This window comes from Sminthopsis crassicaudata, chromosome 5 (assembly GCF_048593235.1).
Source record: "Sminthopsis crassicaudata isolate SCR6 chromosome 5, ASM4859323v1, whole genome shotgun sequence".
NCBI lineage: Eukaryota > Metazoa > Chordata > Mammalia > Dasyuromorphia > Dasyuridae > Sminthopsis > Sminthopsis crassicaudata.
Window position 1 is genome coordinate 89,207,877 of NC_133621.1, and position 21,334 is coordinate 89,229,210.

Here is a 21,334-nt window from a genome sequence, read left to right on the forward strand (position 1 = left end):
CTATTGTTTTTTGGCTTTCCCCTCCCCCACTTAGACCTTTCCTAAGAGTGTTGTATATGAAATGAATTTAAAATTGATAACAATTTTAGCCAGTGAGCACTTTATTTATTTATTTATTTTGATTTCAGGTATAGGGACATTGAACTTCTCACTAAATTTAACACCCTACCTGAAATAGTAATGAAAAGGAATATTTATTGCTCCTAACTTTATTCCTATACCCAAAGTAATTATGCAGAAAAATTGAGCAGACTAAGAAACTATCTTGGAAGTCTACTAAAAAATGCCTCACTCTTTAACCTGATTTGGTGACTTGTCTCAGCCACTCAATCATCCAAGATTTATAGGTTTTGGAAAATCGAATGGGGAAGATGTTTAAATTATGGGGCTGGCTTAGCTTAAGTTTAAACATTGAGTCATTAGGCATCATATGTTTCTTATTGATTGAGTTAATATGGAGACTTGGAGCTATGGAATTGTGAGTTCAAATGCTTTCTTAAGACACATCCCACATTTATATGACTTTTTGCAAATCAAATTAAATCATCTGTGTTTCAATTTCCTCATCTATTAAAATAAAAAATGCCTCTAAAGGTTCCTTAAAGCTCTAAATTTGTAATCTTATTAATCAGCTATACAAGAAAATGTATTAAATACCTTTGAGCAAAATCTTAAGCTATATACTAAATATTCTAAGAGGGAAAATAAGTTACTGCCCTTAAAGAGCATTCTACTTGGAGATGAGATTGTAAGTAATATTTAATATACATAGATTACTATCAGGTAAAGAATATTGGGCATAATAAAATTTATTATTCATTTTACCTCTATAACTTCTGTCTAATGTGATGCATTATACATAGTAGGTCTTTTGCTTTGTTTTGTTTTTGTGATTGTTTGCTGAGGCAATTGGGTTTAAGTGTGACTTGCCCAGGGCCACAAAGTTAGGAGGTGTTGAATATTTGAGACCAGATTTGGACTCGGGTCCTTCTGACTTCAGGGTTGGTGCTCTATCCACTGTGCCACCTAGCTGCCCCCATGGTAGGAGTTTTTAAAAGAAATTTTTACAATTGGATTATAAATGCAGACATATTGTTGTAAGAAAATTTGAAATGAGAAGCAATAATTTTAGCTATGGGAAAAGTTTTACAAAAGTTTTTTTATGAGCATCAATTTAGAAGAAAAGTCCAACAAGGTATAAATGAGATTGGACATATCCCTGCCCCTCCTCATGTCACTGAGGAGTAAAGATTATACCCTACACCCTGAAGCCCAAGTTTCAAATAATACACAATTGAGAATGTTAAATGCAAGACAGTTGCAAATTACTTCCTCCTACATAGGATGAAAAGGAATGCTTGTAGACTCTACGCCTCAGAAAATTCATTGCTAATAGATATTCCTTTTTAGAGGCCTGTATCTTCTCAGGTTTGGCTTCTTCAGTAAAGAAGTTTCCAATTCCAAGTACTTCTGTGTTCATCCCAAAATTGCTTATTGTGTTTTCTGATAGTAATTCTAAATATAGTTAATAAGTAGCATAGTTTATTTTATTTGTTTCTAATGTAGTTTTACTTTATTAGTACCACTAATTAAGAGACTTTACCCATCAGAAATAATGGAAATTAATTTTATACTGAGAAGGTAACATGACCTTGTTGGACTCAAAAAGGTCTGAATTCATATTCTACCTATTCTACAAAAAGGAGTTTATTCAAAGTAAGATACACTTAAATGATTCCTGTGTATATGGAATGAAGAAGTTGATTCCTGTATATTTTTTGGTAATTTTTTTTTAATTGTGTGTCCCATATCATAGAATCTTATACCTTAAAAACTTCATTGTAATAAAGAATGAACTCAGACCCAGAGGTTACATAGCTTGCCCCAAAGTAACAGAGTCTGAAAGTGAGCTATAGAAGTTGTATTGTGACTTTGATTCTATGAATGTACTAAGCATAAAAATAATTTTGATAGTATTGATCAGACACATATAGCTAGGAGATTAGTAAAGACTTAATTATGAAGGGTTTTAAACAAAGGTGAGGGAGTATTTCTAGTCTTGGGAAATATTTTTTTCAAAGACATGGAGCTGGCCACTAACATGTTGTGAGGGAGGAACAACCTGGACAGTTTGAATTGTAGAAATCATGAGAAACAAGTAATATGTAATAGTTGTGGATTTAGCAGTCAGGGGCATTATTTTCCAAAAGAAGAGTTTTACTTTTGTCTTAGGGACATTAGGGAGCCCCTGAAATCCTTTAATCTTGGAGGCACATGTGGTCAGATGTGTGATTTAGAAATGGGCAACTCCATGGAGGATTATTTAGAGAGAATAGAAATAAGATCTAGAAAATTATAAGGCTATTTCAGTAGTTTAAGTGACATGTAATGAAGATCTCAAGTAACAAAGTTTTATGAAAGAGAATGGTGAGAGATGTTGGGGAAGTAAAAATCAGTATGGATAAAATGAAGAATTTGTGAAGAGTTAATGATTGCAAATGCTTGCAAACCTCACTCATTGGAAAGATAGTGGTGCCTTACAGAAATATCCTGAGGTTGGAAGGAAGGGAGAAAAGATAATAAACTTATTTGAAAATGTCCCCATATGCATATGCTGGTATCAGTTGCCTAGAAAGTTGAGAAACAAAATTAAGGATGAATATGTTAGATGGAGATCATATAATTAGAAATAATTGATCATATGGTTGCTCATGAAGCCTTAATTTTTTATTATGGAAGTAACTCATAGTGAGGAAAAAAGTTTTATTTCTGAGGTGAAATAGAGGAATAGAAAATGATGAGATTTGGCTCCTGGGACCTTAGTGTATATTGAAAGGGATACCAACCACATGTGTTTATGAATCTATAAAACTATGAATTCATTTGAGCTTGGGAACAGCAAAATCATCCTTTAGCAGTCTTGTTTTTCTTTGTTTTAAATGCTCTGAATTTTCAGTACCTAGAGATAGTCTAAAAACTGTATCGCTAGCATACAGGTGAAGATTGGAGATTGGAGTTGAGTATAGAAATTGGGGTAAGATTGATACATTTGAGAGTCATTAATATAGAGATAATATTGACATCTTTGTGAGCTGATGAGATTACTAAATGAAGTACAGTACATAGAAGAGCAGAGCTCTCAAGATAGAATCCTCTGAGATATCTGTGGTTAGTAGCCATGAAAATTTAGCAAAGAAAACCGAGGTTTGGCCAGAAAGGAGAACTAACAGTGAAGATTATCAAGGATGAGGAAGAAACTCTGTGTTTAATGGATTTCAGAGAAGCAATGAAGAATAAAATTTAGAAAATCCTATTGGATTTGGGGGAGATAAGATCAAATGATATCTTTTGTATAAGCAGAGCTCTTTTGTAAGAATTTGGGTTACCTCTTCACAGGAGTGAATTAGGAGATAGTGACAAAAGACTTCTGAGTGATAGAAAATGAAGAGGGGAGAATACAGCATAGATTGAGGTGTGTGATCAGATGGAAAGTCATATCTTAACTCTTTTTCTCTTCAGAAGCAGAGGCTCTCAGGTGTGTTTTGATTTCCTCTTATCTGAGAGTCAACATGATAAGACATTAAGTTAAAATTGTGGAGAATGGATGAGAATATATGGTTAACTAGATGCAGGCAAGGTAGTCAGTAGCTAAAAGAAATCACTGGTTTCTTGAGATTGTAACCATTAATAGCCTTTCAGCTGTTTCTTCCAGTGTTATATTAATTTTCCATCCTTCAAGAGCGAAGTTGAGGTTTGAGGAGAAAGAATCTGATTTGTTTCTTCCCACCCACTATATCCTAAAATGAGCAAAACAGATTTACTTATATAGTTATCCATTGACATATTAAGGTATACTGGAAAGACTTTGTCTATTGCCTAGTAGAAACCTTCTCTATCTTCTTGATGCCTGTAATTATTTAAATTTGGGATAATCCTTTTAATTCAGAAATGAGATGTAAGATTTAAAATAAGAAATTTTCTTCTTAATTCCAGATACAGAAGCTAGGAAGAGAAGTAATTTATATCCTATAGATTAGATGAATTTTGACCATAGAAATAGAAATACATCTTGAAGGAAAATATATTCCTAAATACTAAAAATATCTAGTGTTGCTTTGTGTCATTATTGCTAACTTATTCTTACAGGCACTCTGGAGAAGATAGCAAGATGCTGGTTTGTGATACATGCGACAAGGGGTATCATACTTTTTGTCTTCAACCAGTTATGGATTCAGTACCAACAAATGGCTGGAAGTGCAAAGTAGGTTTTTTTTTTTTTTTTTTTTTTTTTTTTTTTGTTTGTTTAAATAAAATCTTATTGTTCTCTTATTTTGAAGGTGCCCCCCCCCCCAAAAAAAAAGGTCATTTGTTTATTAAACTTGAAACAAAGAAATTGGATACTTTGTTTTTTAACCAAAACTTAAATTCCATCACTCAAATTCGTTAGAATTTCCTATATATGTAAAATACATTTTAGATAGCATCAAAAATACCTTTCTACTTAAAAATTTACCCTTGTTTCTCCATCTGATTATTTTACCTTGTATTCTTCTTAACCCTTTTTGTCATTTTAAAATATTGTAGTTTTTTTTTTTTTTTTTTTTTTTTTTTAAGATTTTTTTTCTGGATTTCAACAGTTTAATTTCTGTCTTTATTCCATTTGTGAGCTCTTTTCTTGAATTGGCATTTTAATACTGTCTACCAACATTATTTAACTTAAATTTAAATCTGAACTCTAAAGGTCAGTAGTTTCTTCAGTATGGAGCAGGGTTTCTATTTTACCATATCAAGGAAAATAGGTTTTGTAAAAATTTTTGTGTATATTTATGTATCTTTTAAAAATGGAATGAAGTTTATTTAGTAATTGATGTGAAATAAAGCTTGTGATGTTTCAATTGATGAGTATGCACAAAAAAAATCACAATAAAGTATAAACAATAATTTACTCTTTTTACTGAATTTTTAAACTATAATATTAATGTGTGAACCAGTTTGTGGCCTATGATTGAATTAGGAACCTTCTTGGACAAGGTATATCTGGATGAGTACTTAGAAATCAAATTCAGAGTTTATTTTTCAAGAAGGAAATTGAATAGAAGAGATGTTAATTGGCTTGTCCAATATTATTAGAAGCAGTGCCAGGATTAGAAGTCCAGTTTCTTGAGTGAACTTGAATGGGTAGCATTCTGCTCAGAATCATTCACTACATATAGATAATATGCTCATTCTTATTGTCATCAAGTTTACAATGTAGTAGAGGAGAACAGAATTTTCTGTGAAATGCACTGGAGAAGGATAAATAACCTATGAGACAGTTTATATTTTTAAAGGATCAGATCTATTCCTGAGTTGAATCTTAATTTAATTTAATTTAATTTAATTTTACTTTGTGCTTTGAAAGAGGGAGAACTAAAATAGATTTAAGGGAATCAGATTTTAGAATAAATGAGAAAGATGACTTTTATTTTCCCGTTGTTCATTCAGTCATTTCTACAACCTCAGTTGCTTAAATGACGAGAAAAGTGGTTTGAAGGTGGATATGTATATATTTATTTGAATATTTGCTATAATTAAAGTTATTCAGATTGTATTTTCTGAAAACTTAAAATCAACTCCACAATGGGAAAAAAAAAAAACTAAACCTACATGTCATGAATAACTCGTAAAAATCACTCTTACATGAGAAGGCTTAAAGAAGGCTTTAGACATTGCTTTAAAAAGCTGTAACAATACTTCAAAGAAAAATTCATACACATTTTGAGTTTTTGGCGGATGTTTTTCTTTTGATGATGATGAATGTAATGTAACCCCAAGTGATACATTTCTTAATAAATGTAGCATAGAGACTTTTGTGGTCTTAAAGAAATGTTGTAAATATCACCATTTATAAAGTGAAAACTGTGTAGTGACAATTCATCATAGCATTTGATTTCTCCAGATAGTAAGAGCTAAAAAAACTTTTTTATTTTGCCTTTATTTGTGAAACTCTAGCTTAGAGAACAAAGCTCTATTATTATCTAAATATTTGTGATATTTCATTTAACATTTTTCTTCATAATTGTGTAGTCAACTTATCTTTCCCAATATAACATATTGGTTAGGGGGGAAAAAAAAGCTACAAGTAGTAAATAAAAAAGTGTTGTGGTTGGTGGGGGTTTTTTTTTTGTTTGGTTTTTTTTTTTTTTTTTTTTTTTTTTTTTTGTATTAAACATTTCTTTCAATTCTTAGTGGTAAAAGCAAAGTTTTCCCCTATTGTCCTGAAATATAAATTCTGTCAATTTAAAATATATCTGCAATTATATTTACTTTATGATATTTAGAACTGCAGAATATGTGCAGAATGTGGCACTCGAACCAGCTCTCAGTGGCACCACAATTGCCTAGTATGTGACAGTTGTTATCAACCTCAAGATAATATGGCCTGCCCTTTCTGTGGAAAGTGCTACCAACCAGACTTTCAGAAAGACATGTTGCATTGTCAAATGTGTAAAAGGTAAGTAGCCACAATTATTGCTTAAAATGAGCAAGACATAATGATTCTTGAGGATGTCCATCTGTGTCTTTAGCTCTTGGGTTCCCAGGCCTTTCTAGCAAGAAAGGATGGGAATCAATAATCTTTTTATCTCTGAGAATTTTCAGACTTAGGTGGCATAAGTACTACTGGTAGTTTCTAAAAAAAAGAATTACATAAAGGGAGAAGAAGAAATATTTAGGCAACTAAAAAAGAAGAAAAAAGGAAATGAGGCAAAGTGAGAATGGAAGAAAGATTATAGAATAGTGTAATGAAATCAGCTTTGACGTGTTATAGTCAAAAATAATTTTTTAATAATAATAACTTTAACATTTATAATTATTTAATAATAATTATATTTAATAATATAATTATTAATAATAATACCTTTTATGATTGTTGTTTCCCCCAAAACTTTTTTTTTGGGGTGAACTTTGTATTTCTTCTTCTTTTTGCCCTGAGGCATTTGGGGTTAAGTGACTTGCCCAAGGTCACACAGCTAGGAAGTGTGAAGTGTCTGAGGTTAGATTTGAACTCAGGTCCTCTGTCTTCAGAGCTGGTGCTCTATCCACTGCACCACTTAGCTGCCCCTGTATTACTTCTTTATTTATGGTTAATTGGTGCTCTTCCTTATAATTGTGTGTTGAATTTAGTTTAAAGTCATTTTAATTTTCATAATTCCATTTAAATATTTTTAATGTTAAATCCTCCAGATGGATTCATATAGAATGTGACAAACCAGCAGATACGGAATTAGATTCACAGTTAAAGGAAGAATATGTCTGCATGTGTTGTAAACAGTTAGGTGATTTGGATCCAGTACAACCTTGTGATGAAATGGAAACTTCTGAAACAGTTCCCCAGTCTGGTACAGGTAAAACTCAGTATTTTTCTTTATATAAAACCAATTCATGAAGGTACTTTTTAGTAAACTCAAAAGTCACACACAGTGGGACTATCTTCTTGTAAAGTTGTGAAAGAAAGATGGAGGAGGGTATTTACTATATTTGATCTAGTTTTAGATTACAAAGGTAGTAATTTTATTTTTAAACTCTGAACATACTCATAATAATTTTTAAAAATTAGTGAAAATCAAGTAATACTGCCATTGTAATAGGACTTTTACTGGTAATTCATTTAAGTTCTTTATTGGTGAGTCTTTAGATAAATTCATTCATATTGGTAATCCTCTCCTTCTAGTGGTTTAAATGTTTAAATTCTCTTCAATATATAATTTTAATAATAGTTTTAATTCATGTTAAAATTTGATTTTAAATATTTTAATTATGTAAGAACCAATTAGAGAAAATATTTTGAACCTGGTCTTTTGAAATCACCTCAAGTTGAAGTCTTTATGGAAAGAATTAGTAGTAGTGGGTAAAATCACATTTTGCAGCTTTGTGATTAGGGCAAAGGTGGGCATAAAAGAAGATAGGTGAAAAAAAAAGTGATGTAAAATAAAACAGCTCCAATCATTAGGTAGGACAAAGGCTTGTAGAATATACATAAGCCACATGCCAATATATCATGAATATTTCAAGATGAGAGTGGGATATTAGTGAATATTAGAGATAATCTAATTTTAAAACTAAATTGGTTGTATTTGCATATTAAAAAATATCTGGTTACTGCTATAGTTGGCTTATAAAAACAGTACATTATAAAGATATGCAATATCAGGAATGTAATTAAAGAAATTTGCTGATAAGATAGATGGATTAGTCAAAAGCAGAGAGTTTAAGATATCCATAGACTATTGCTTTGGTGTTTAGGTAAAATCAGAAGAAAGCAAGATAAGTTTTAAAACATTGGACAGTTATTTAACTGTAATCTTGTGAGAGGACATGGACAAAAATCACATGGAAATGGTCTGGTATAGATAGACTGCATCAAGATTACAGATTCATTTCAGGTGGTTTCACATGAATAAAAGCTGTACTGTATTTTCAACAGTTCTCACATTTGAGAAGTTTCACTATATTGAAAATGAATGATTCTAACTTTGGAGGGGGCAGCAAGAGAGGGAGGAGTTATTTTTTTGACCTGTACTCTGTTGACATTGCTGACTAGTTGGTGAGCCTTCAGGACTTTATTGGGGGAGGAAATCTTTACTCTAGATCCAATTTGCCTATGTTATGGTGAAAGCTGCAAGTCTTTTGTTTTGTTGTTCAAATTGTCTTCTAACTTGTTTTGCCACAACTTAGCATTCTTGGGATCTGCTCCTTTAGTTGGGCTTTCTCTTTCTCCTATGTCTTTTTTCTATTTTCTTTCACACCTTTCTTTGGTGGTGGCACTAGGTTACCTTGGAGTTAAAGTACGCAAATATGTTAAGTAGTTGGCTACTTAAAATGGTTCATTGGTAATTCTTTCAAACTATTTAAAAAGATATTCATAATTGTTGCCACAAAGTAGGTTCTTACAAATGTTCATTTGATTGATTTTAACTCCTTAAATTTCTTATGTCCTAGAACAGCTAATCACCAAACAATGAAATTTTATTAGCTGAGCCAGTGTGAAAGCTTGATTGTTGTATTTAAGCTAGGAAAGGTAATTTGATAAGGACAGAGAACTAATCAGAACATTTATTCCATCCAAGATAGGAGGAGGAAACTTCAAGTGAAATGTCTGAATTTTTTATTGGAGATAAGATAGTTCAAATGAAAGCTATGGGTTAGGGCAGTGGTCCTCAAACTTTTTGAATAGGGGGCCAGTTCACTGTCCCTCAGACTGTTGGAAGGCTGGACTATAGTAAAAACAAAAATTCACATTCTGTCTCCGCCCCTCAGCCCATTTGCCATAACCAGGCGGGCAGCATAAATGTCCTCAGCAGGCTGAATCTGGCCCACAGGCTGTAGTTTGAGAACCCCTGCTTTAGGGAATAAAATAGCAACTGCATGTCTTTTTGTGTGAACTACCAAATTTAAGTAATATGAAGAGTTACAGAACCTTTTCCATATATGTGTATACATGCATATTTATATATGTTTAGTGAGTGTTTTTTGTTTTTTTTTCCCCAACTTCTTACCTGTTTTCTTTGTTGTTTACATCATGTTCTACTCCTTGTGACCCAATTTGGGTTATTCTTGACAAAGATACTAGAGTGGTTTCCCATTTCTTTCTGCAGCTTATTTTATAGAAGAAGAAACTGAGTCACATAGAGTTAAGCGCCTTTCCCTGAGTCATACAACTGAGTGTCTGAAGATAGTCTTGAACTTAGTTCTATTGTTCTATCCACTGTGCCATATAACTGTGCCTAAAATTAAGAATTATGCAGAAACTTAGCTTGTCAGGCTTATTCCCTCTTCTTAATATACTCTTCATTTTTTAGTATTAGTTCCATCTTCTTTGAAACTTATCTTTTTCAATTAAAAATTCATAGGAAAGTTCTAGACTTGATTTTTCTGCTGTTTCAAAAATGTTTGACAAATGTTCTTTAGATGGAATAAAATCGAGTATCATACTGCATATGCTTACAAATAATGCTTTGTGAAGATATGTAATGTTATATTCTTTGTGAAGAATGTAAGGTGTTTTTTTTTAATATAGCAAGCACACTGTTTTAAGCACTAGTAATACAAACAAAAGGAATGATAATTCTTGCTCTCATCCCTAAAAACATTAGAAAATGAGGGATAGAAATAGTCTAGAAGATGATCCAGTTATGAGATCTTTGAATTAAGTATGGCCAGAGATTTAGATTATAAAGCTCATAAGTGAAAAGGAGACTGTTGAATTGGGGTTTTTTTTTTTTCAATTTCTGGAAGAGATTTAAAAAAGTGATGTTGTAGGCAGGACTTGAGCTATATTAGAAATTAGAAATCAGAATACATCTTCTTGGTTGGCATATATTCAATTTTATGTATACTTCTCCTAATTTCCCTAATAATGAGGATGTTATTAGGAGTTATAGTTATCATCTTCCCATATAGTAATATAAATGGTTTATCCTTATGGGATCTCAAGATTTCTTTTTACTATTTACTTTTTTTTTTTTTAAAACATCTTTTGAGTCTTGTATTTTTAAGTCAGATTTTCTACTCAGTTTTTGTCTTTTCATCAGGAATGCTTGAAAATTCTCAATTTATTGAATGTCCATTTTCCTCCCTGAAGGATTATATTCACTTTTGCTTTGTGAGTAGGTGATTATTGGTTGAAGTCCTAGCTCTTTTGCTTTCCAGAATGACTTATTCCTAGTCCTCAGATTCTTTAATATAGAAACAACTTAGTCTTGTACTGTCTTTACTGTGGCTCCATGATAGTTGAATAATTTCTTTTTATCTGATTGCAGTATTTTCTCCTAGACTTGGGAACTCTGCAATATGGTGATAATGTTTCTGGTAGTTTTCATTTTGGGATCTCTTTCAGGAGGTGATTAGTGGATTCTTTCAATTTCTATTTTACCCTCAGATTCTAGAATATTAGGACAGTTTCTTTTGATAAAAAAATTGGCTTTCAGATAGACCAATAATTTTTAAATTATCATTCCTTAATTTATTTTTCTGGTCAGTTCAATAAGATATCTCATCTTTTCTGTCTCACCTTTTCTTTTTTCTTTGTTTTGCTTTTGCTTTTGACTGATTCTTGATATTTCATTGAATCATTAGCTTCTACTTGTTCCATTTGCTTCCTAAGGAATTATTTCTTAAGTGAGTTTTTTGGACCAATTTAGTTTTTTAAAAGTTCTTTTCTTTAGTGGGCTTTTGCCATTCCTGCTTTTTAATGTGTGTGTGTGTGTGTGTGTGTGTGTGTGTGTTTTGTTTGTTTTTTTTTTTTTTTTTTTTTTTTTTTTTTTTTGGTTTTGTTTTGTTTTGTTTTTTAATGCTTCAGATGTAGGAGTTTTGAGTTTCTGACTTTCTTCTTTGTGTTTTGTTGTTTTTTTTCACCTTAATAACTTTATATAATCAGGCTCTTTTTCTGCTATTCTCTTATATTCCAGACTTTTTTTTTTTTTTTTTTTTTTTTTTTCCCTTGACTTTTTACTTTATATGAAAATTAGGGCTCTGCTGTGGAGAGTGGAAGGGGCACTATCCCATGTTTGAGGGATATTGTGCAGATGTTTTAGAGTTAGTTTTTGGTTTTCCAGGGTGTTCCAATCTAGGGAGAGGTGTATTACTACTCCAATGTATTCTTCTACCTTTGTCTGTTAGTAACCACAAGCACTCTTTTTCCACCCTGGCACTCTGACGATAGTCTCTGTTTTCTTGCAGGCATAAGTTCTGTTGTGTTAGTGTTCCTTTTTGGTTGAACTTAATTGAACTAAGATCCAGGAATGAGACCCAGATCCTCTTATGGGCAGTAAAACAGGTACCTGCCTCTGGTCATTAAAGGCACCCTTCTCCTTCTGGCCAGTTTTCCAACCCTCTTACCATCTGTGAACTGAATAAAATCCACTCTTGCTGCCATTGATTCAATCACTTCCAAGTCCTGCTTTTGGTTTGCTAGGGGTACAGTCTGTAGTAACATGACCTGCATTGGATTACTCTATACTCCCACTCTAGTGCCACTCTAGTGCAATAGACCTCTCCTGTTGATGTTGGTTGTTTAAGACGGGAAAATTGCCTCTTTGCTTCTGTGGGTCTGCCATTCTAGAATTTGTTTTAGGATATTATTTAAAGGCGTTTTGAGGAGCACTCAGGTGAGTCCTTGCCTTTTCTTCACCATCTTGATTCTTCTAGCTCATGACATTTTTAAAGAAAATCCATAATGAAATTACTCTTGCCTTAAATTGTTCCAGTTTTCATTATTCTACTTTAAGTTCTTTAATTTTCAGTGCAAACTTTAAAAATTGGGCTCTCATTTGTTGGTGCTCATAGGGAAATCATTGTCAATAAAATCTCACTTATGAATTTCTGTTCTCTATTGATTAAAACGAGAACCTTTAACAACATCCATATCTGTCATATAAAGTATTAAACTACCTGCAGAACTAAGTATGTATTAATTAAACATTTATTTTCCATCTTTATCATTTGGACAATTTATTTTGCTTCACTGTGCATATTTTTAAAAGGGTTTTTTTCTTTTCAAGGGAGGTGCTAGGCTATAAGGTGATAGATATGGATGCTAGTGATAGCTAAAAAGAAAAAAAAAATGTAGGAAGAGTTATTGAATCATTTTCAAATCCCCAAAAGATAAAAGAAGGGATACCAAAAATAGAAGTGTTGGATAGCTTTGAAAGTAATAATGAATAATGTTAAATTAATTATTTTAAAATATAAGCTAACTATTGTAGAGATTAGTTGTTTCAATCCATAACCTTTTTTATATTTTATTTTTTCCTTCTTTGGAATTTTCATTTTGATTTTTTTTTTTTTTTTTTTTTTTTTTTGCTGAGGCAATTTAGGTTATAGCTAGGAAGCATTAAGTGTCTGAGGCCAGATTTGAACTCGGGTCTTCCCGGACTTCCGGGCCAGCACTCTATCCACTGTACCATCTTCCTGCCCCTTTAATTTTGAATTTTAAAAAGAAAGGAAACAGGCTATGTAAATTCACTGTATTAGAATATATGTAGATAGCTGTAGTGCAAGGAATAAAAACCTAAATACAAGAATGTGCAATGGGGGGGACTAAGGCAAAACCTTGATTATATCATATAAGTATCAAATAGATGAGAAACTTATGTGAATAAGATTAAGGACAAAAGGAGACAGTAGGATAGACTTGAGGGAACATTTTAGTCAACAGAAGGGAAAATCATGACAGACTGCAATTGGATAGAGATCATGATATATTATAAACAGAAATCTTTTTTTTAATCAGAATATCAGTATTTTAGTTAGGTATTCAATAGATTGTATTAGGTTGAGTTTAAATGTGGGATGGCCAGGTAAGGCCATGAAGGCATAGCAACATAAAACTTAAGTTTTCTGGAAGGAGTGCAACATTAATTAAACAGTTACTTGTGCCAGTCAATGAGGTAAGAGTTTTATATGTGTTATCTCACATGACATAAACCTTGGAGGTGTAGTGGTGTGGTTTTTTTTTTTTTTTTTTGTTTGTTTGTTTGTTTGTTTTTTTTAATTTTGCTTTTAAGGATATTGTAGGGAGGGCTGAATAATCTAGCTCAGCCTTACATATTGGACTTTGTATCTCCAGTATCTGTCCTGTATCTGCTATATTACCAGGTTTCCTCTAATGAGAAGACAGTATTTAAAAGGGAATTTTTGTTGGTCCTCAAATGCTCAAACAGGATAAGAAATGAAAACCACAAATTGAATTTTGCACAAAGATCATTTATGATTTTAGAAAAAACATTTTCAGTTGGAGAGTAGAAGTAATGTTGGTATATCATAAGAACTCGGAGGCAAGATTTATAGAAAATTTTTTAAAGGTCCTGAAAGTGAAAAGGAGTATTGATCAGCTTGGTTTTATTAAGTACCTTCTATGGTTGGGACATAATTGGATCCTTGGATACAAATACAAAAATGAAACAATTTCTTATAAAAATATTAATATATTAATTTTGAAGAAAAAAATTACATATATAATCATGAGGAATGTTTCTAAAGTGAATGAATGCAAAGGCATAGCATGTAGTTAAATTTTAGGGAGTGTATTCTGACAACATAAGTCTTCATTCAGAAGATGGCAATTAAACACTGTCTTGAAAGAATAAAAAGGTTCTATGAAATAGAGTTGATTTTATTGGCATTAAGAGTTCACCATATTCCTATCATTGAGCCTATCACTCATAGTTTCTCCTCTGAAATGAGCTGACATTCTTATTATATGTTATGCTAATATTCTCTATATAAGTGGAAGTTCAGTATTATGGGGAACAAGGAAAGACCTCTTATCATAGATCTATGATATTTATGATAGCAGAGTCTTCAAGGAAATCATGACAAATGTTTATGCCTCATGGACAGTTTAGAAAAGCCCGCATGGGGGAAAAAGAGCTTGAGAGGATTTTCAGAACAAATAAAGACTTAAGGATGATTAGGCAGATAGAGAAGGTACCAGTGGATGACAAAATGTTGAAAATAAGGAGGAAGAAGTTGTTATCAAAGGTATAAGTACAACAGTTGGTATTGATAAAGTGAAACCTGCATATTCCTGTATGACTAGAGCTGAGGATGGGGAGTAAAGCCATAATGATTTGTATTGGGGACTTGTACAGAACGAAGGAGTACACTAAAGTATGAGGGATTATTCACTTAGATAAGACAGAAGTTATGGTCAAAACTTGATACCTGTGGTATTTTTGAATAAGAGACTTGTTAAATAACAGTCAAGATCATGATCAATAGACTAGAACTTTTGACTGAATATAAGAAGTTCAAATTTAAAAGAAATAATGATGTTTTGTTTGTTTTGTGAAGTTTATTCTTTCATCTTTTCTTTTAGACGGATTTGAATCTATTAGATGGTTGTGATTTGCCCAGTGTGATACAATTCATTAGTGTTAAATTCTCTGATTGCAAAACCACTATTATGTTGACTTTTAAAATCTTTGTTTCAGTATTTTTATCTTCTGATATTTTCTATTCTACACTTTACTGTATTGACAAACATGTAGACTAGTCTAGATGTTGAGAAAAATAAAGATCAATTTGTCATTTTTGTAAGTGTGAGGTGAAGGACTAGTAGCATTTGATAGTTCTCTTCATAGATTAAGCATAGATTAAGTTCTTTCTTAAATTAAGTATCAATCTTGAGAACTACCAGCCATCTTAAAATATATGTAATAGATTATATACTAATCAAGAGAAATTTGTTTTCCTTTTAAGAGTCTGTTAATGAAATGGAAACAGAAGGAGTTGATGAGAGTTTGGTATTTATGCACCAAAGTGGGAACAATTCTTTAAATCAAGATACAAGACCTGAAATTGCTCCAGTTGGTAAGAAGATATAATAGAATATGTATCAAGATAGTTATATTATCCATACATATCATATAATTACACACATTCTGTAGCTCACTGAATTAAAGCTAAGTAAGAAATTAATGGTGTAAAACCTAATCCTTAGTGGAAGAGACTTGCACTATGAGAACTCTTGAAAGCTTTTAGGAAAATTGGTAGGGATTGTGGTTCCTTGCACAGTGATGCTAAAATTCAATTTTATGTTAACCATCCTAGTGGTTCATATCAGGTCAGATAATGAAAGCTAAAATCATAATCTGGATTTTTGTTGTATCTTTACTTGTTCATGTGCTTTTGATTATTTATTGGTATTTGTTTTGGTTTTAAAACTTTTTTGTTTCTTTAAAAAAAAAGTGATGTTCTTATGAGTAGGAAATGTTTTAAAATGACAGCTAAATATTAGCATTATAAGTAAAATTTATTACTTATATTCAGACCCTGCATTATGTTTGCATTTAGCTTGTTACCTTGTTAAGATAAATTCCCTGCCCTTAATCATCTTGACTTTTACTAATATACTATAGAAAAGAATTTCATTCCTGTTCGTGTATGCACATGTATATAACATATAGGACATATACCGAGTGTCCCAAAAATTTCATTGCAATTTTCAACCTTATTAACTTTAGAAATATGAGTGAGGCATACTTAAAAATATGAATGATTCATTCAATATATTTAATTATTGATATGTTTCTATTAAGATTAGAAATAAGCACTATTTTGTATTATGGATTACTCTAGATGATTTTTTTATATTTGTTAAACCATTCATCAGCTGCTGCTCAAGTTTAAGGCTAATCCTAGTCTTAACATCATCCAGAGAAGACATGGTTTTGATCCATATTTGACAGTTTTGATGTGACCCAACAAGAAAAAAAGCTATTGTATGTAGCTTAGATGATAGAGTTGGGTAAGCTAGAGGACCTCTCCTACCCTTCCACTGAAAAAGTTTCAATCCAGAAATTGTCACACATATACATTGCATTACAGTTTGCTTATTCTTATTCAACTTGAGATTGATATAGTTAAACATTCAAATTTTATTTGTGTAAATTTGTAGCTGTACTATTAAAACTTAACACTGCACTGCATTATGATAATTGAGAGAAAGAATGGATGAGAACAAGATTGTGTGTGTTAATGTATATTCATGGACTTATCCGTTTTGGATTTATGAGGAAGTGATTTTATTAATTAATTCTATGTTTCCTAAATCTGATTTCCTAACTAATATTCATTTTTTTGGAGAAAAATATAAAGTTGTGTGAATTTCCAGGTTTTTATAGCTTTACATAATTTTCATATGATAATTAGAAAAAAGATAGAAATTTTTGTACTTTGATTAAACGAAAGTAAATAACAAATAACAATAGTGCAGGGATATTTGAGGTGTTTGGGAAGGAAAAAAGGTAGAATATTTATAGTAATAGCGTATTTGAATTGTTAATTGAATTAATTCTCCTGATAATGCATAAGATTAATTGTTAAATGATGGTTAAGCAAACTGTTGGAGACTTTATCAAATTGTTTCTAGCAGCTGTCCATGATTGTGATGAAGAGCAGACTAATATCAAGAATGTCAGTCCTGAAGTAAGACTTACAACAGATAGTCCTCTAATTCCTGGTGAGTAATCTTTGTTTATTTTAAAAGGTATGTTTTATACTAATACTAGAAGTTATTTGGTTAGTGAAAATTTTTTTAGTTTATTTTTGTCCATCCATTTCTAAACATATACCTTCCTTCCTCACCAGCAAGTGACATCTTTTCACAAATAAAAATAGAGGGTATTTTTTTTTTTTTTTTTTTTAAGGTCATTAAAACTTAACCTAACAACCAAATCTGATCTCATCATTGATATCCCTTATGTTTAGTTTCTCATTTTCTCATTTCTTTTTGGGAAAGAATCATGTCACTGGATACTTGGCTTTCATTCACTTCATCTTATTCACTTATAAAAATTTGTTCACCTTTTTTCTCAGTTGATGAGTACTGTTTTTGTTTTGTTTTTGTTTTTATTACCATAAACAATAGGACACAGAGATACATAGGGAGTTACTGTAAATTAAGAATAATTTATTAAAGGATGCATAGCCAAAATGTATGAAGAAATAGTTCTTTTCAATAACTATATGGGAAAAAAAATGCCTATGTAGACAATTCTGATATTTTACTTCACATTTTGAAAATGGGCAAAGATGACGAGAAAAATATGTAATGTTGCAAGAATTATAGAAAAATAGGCATATCAGTATACTCAATTTTGGTGGAGCTATTATTTGTCTCATTCTGGAAAGCAATTTGGAATTATACTTTAAAAAGTCATGAAATTTTGATTCATTTCATTCAGTCCATAAATATCACTATTAAATATGTAGTTTAATGTGATTACTCTTAGTCAAGATTGTGCCATCTATAAAAAAATGTTCATAATATCTTCTTCTGTTCCTCTCTTTCTCTCTCTGTGTCTCTCTCTGTCTCTGTCTCTGTCTCTCTCTCTCTGTCTCTCTCTCTCCATTACCCACCTTTTTTTTTCCTTCTTTCCTTCTTCCCTCTTTCCCTCTCTTCCTTCCTCGCTCTTTTCAAAGAATTGAATGCAGAGTCTTTGTCTTTAACTTGACAAGGCTACTTCATGTCTTTCTTTAAAGTCTTTTCCTGGTAGAAGGCAACAGATATTCCGTCTCATTGTCACTATGTGTTGTGTCTTTTTTTTTTTTTTTTTAATAAGTGTGTCAGCATGTTTTTTTGATCTGTCTAGTCAGAATTTTAAAAAAATGATATTAACAAAAATCTCTGTGTGTATGCATATATACATATTATATATATATATATATATATATATATATATATATATATATATATAAATACATATTTAAATTTTTTACAGATCTTACACAGGATAAATTAAGTCCTGAAGTGCACAGTGAAATTTCTAATCAGACTAATAAAGATGAGATGGAAATATCTGACAAAACGGTACAATCTTATGGTGAAGGTCAAAATGAAAATAAGATGATAGTGACAGAAAATGTCAATGCTTTGACAAATTCAGAGACGTCTCTAAAGGATGAAGAACAACAACAGACATTACAGGAATCCAAAGCAACAGCATTCTTGGAAGAATCACCATCTCCACAATTAACACCTGATAATATCATTGGGGTATCAGACATTTTACCATCTCCATGTGAAGAAGAAACTGCTTTAATTGCAAAGATGGATTTGGGAATAGACAAAGTTCAAGGAGTAATAGAAAAAGATGAAATCTGTGAAGTTTCATCTGGTATTGTAGAAATGGAATGCCTTCCGACATTTGATGATTGTTTAAAAGTTGGTTCACCTTTAGATGACAAATCCATGGTATCACCATCAGAAACAGATTCAGCATTTTCATCAGCAGTAGATATAAACAAGACAAATATATGTTCTTCTTCCATCATTTCTTTAGACTTGACTTCTGCAAATGATATACTTCACAGTGAACCTTCAAATTTACATTCTTCTGCTGGAAACATTATGCCAACAACTTACATCTCTGTCACTCCAAAAATTGGCATGGGTAAACCAGCTATTACCAAAAGAAAATTTTCCCCGGGTAGACCTCGGTCAAAACAGGTAGGATAATTTTTTTGATGTTATCAAAAAAAAAGAAAATTGTTACATTTCAGTGAAATTTTAAAAAAGCTTTCTTTGTAGATTAGTTTTTGATTAAGAAATGGAAAATGAAAATATTTAGTTTAATTTCTATTATTATACATCTATTTTTTGAAATACTGCTATCTTTATAACATTAGTCAAACAGGGTGGTTTTTGTTGTTATTTTTGGTGGCTCCATAGAAAAGAACTGCTTTTGAAACATTTATGTCAAAATAACAGATATTTATCATAAGGGAGTTTTATAGTGCATTTGACTAAAGTTGGCAGTTGTGGTTCTTTCTCTTTCATGTACCAATTAATAATGTATGTATATACACATGTATACAAACACACATACATATACATAATACATTGATTTTAATGCAAACATACTATTTATGAAATATCTGAAAGAACTTTTATTTAGGTATTATGAGCAATTCTGTTAAGGTTTTACTATCTTGTTTTTTTCTTCTGGAAAATATTTTTGTAATTTCAATTTTAAAATCAGGAAAATTCAAGCAAACTCTAATCAAAATTTGATCTTTCTATGTGTGTCTAATTATTAAAATGTAATTTAATTTGGTATTTAGCAAGCAAAAGGAAATCCCTTACTTTGAATTCTCTATGTACGATTTAAGTTAAACCAGAAGGGCTGATAATTGTGTTAGCACATAATTTATTTTTTTTGCAAAAGTCATCTGAAAGCATGACAAAAACATAAAGATTAAGAGAAATATTTCTCCCTGTATGTAAAGGTATAGAAATTGGCCAGAAAGTATGTAGCAAACCAAAGCTATCTTCACCCTTCTAAAGAACAATATGAATGTTACTAGTGGTTTTCAGAAATTTTAAGTTCATTTTTTCTAAATACTCTATTTTTTAAACCCACATTTTTTCTGTTCATCAGATTCATTAATAATTTCATTAATCAGAATATCAATCATCTTTCTTGAAGTTATTCTAATAAAGTTACATTAAGTTTTATTACATTTTGTATTCTTCAGAAGAAGGGTTTGTGATTCAGTCCATTACTTGAGTGAGAAGCAGAGACCTGCATTTTGAGGGCTACTTTTCTATTCACTTTGCACTAGAAATATAGTTATTACCATATTTTAATATCACAATTATGTCATACTAAAATTTTATTCAGTTAAACTTTTTGCTTTTCTTTTCTGGGCTTTTAGAGTACAAGATGGTGTAGCTACTTAAATTGTCTTTTACCACTGCTTTGGTTTGCTACGTTCTTCAAATCAAAAGAAAGGGGGAGATGTTAGGTTCTTACTAAGTGCTAATGAGATAATAGGTTCTTACTAAGTGCTAAGTCAGTACTTAATAATTCTCTAGTTCTGGTCTTTACTAGGAGTTCAACCCCTTTGACTTCCTGGGGAAGAGTTTGCATGCTTAGGAGGAGCAAGTTCATTGGTTGAAGTAATTTTTCCGAGAAGCCCTTGCATTATCCCACGCTCATTCTTTGGGAGGATAAAAGAGGGGAGCTTTGGAGGACCATCATTGGCAAATGGTCCTTCACTAAAATAGAACAAAATAGAGACTATCCTAAATAAGAGATTTTAGTAGCATCTCTTGGACCTTGCTCCAGATTTCTGTAAGGAAGAACAGTCCTACATAATACAAGCACCATGCAGAATGCTACAAATTTCTGTTCAGCACTGTGAAATTAATATTGTGAATTTAACTTAAGAAATCCCTTACATCCAGAATGCTGTTGTCAGTTATTTTAATTCCAGGTCACTTATATCCAAAATTCTTTGGTCAGTTGCTTTAATTCCAAGTGCTTTTGTATACTTGGCTTTTGATTTTATTTAGTATGGTTTTATTACTAGTACAATAACAATTATGACTGTGTTAAGTGTATTTGACTGGGGGAAATGTGTTTTAATGTAATGAATCATATTTTAATTAGCACAATATGAAAGGTCTTATTTCTCTCATTTGCATGGTTCTATTTTGATCTCCAAACTTAAAATCTTAGTAAAACCCATTGGATAGATATATACACTAGTTGGACATATATTAACTGAGTTTCTTTTTCTTTTTTAGTTTTAAAAATTTTATCTTTTAAATGATTTTTTTTATTTAGAATTTTTTTCCACAGTATATATGCATGAGTAATTTTTTTTTAATAATATTATCCCTTGTATTCATTTTTCCAAATTATCCCCTCCCTCCACACCCTCCCCCCGATGACAGGCAATCCCATACATTTTACATATGTTACAATATAACCCAGGTACAATATATGTGTGTAAATACCATTTTCTTGTTGCACATTAAGTATTAGATTCCGAAGGTATAAGTAAC

General features: G+C 31.4%; 1 protein-coding gene across 13 annotated transcripts in view; it reads left to right on the forward strand.

The window, feature by feature from the left end:
• KMT2C (lysine methyltransferase 2C) overlaps window positions 1-21,334 on the forward strand; it is a 243,898-nt gene that overhangs the window by 111,936 nt on the left and 110,628 nt on the right. For 10 of the 13 annotated variants that reach the window (XM_074267415.1, XM_074267428.1, XM_074267421.1 and 7 more), the window contains 6 exons: window positions 4,147-4,261; window positions 6,321-6,493; window positions 7,225-7,385; window positions 15,241-15,351; window positions 16,913-17,002; window positions 18,264-18,991. In XM_074267415.1, coding sequence (XP_074123516.1) covers window positions 4,147-4,261; window positions 6,321-6,493; window positions 7,225-7,385; window positions 15,241-15,351; window positions 16,913-17,002; window positions 18,264-18,991 — 1,378 coding nt within the window. The remainder of the gene's footprint in view (window positions 1-4,146; window positions 4,262-6,320; window positions 6,494-7,224; window positions 7,386-15,240; window positions 15,352-16,912; window positions 17,003-18,263; window positions 18,992-21,334) is intronic. The other 3 variants (XM_074267425.1, XM_074267418.1, XM_074267417.1) reach the window with 1 other exon arrangement.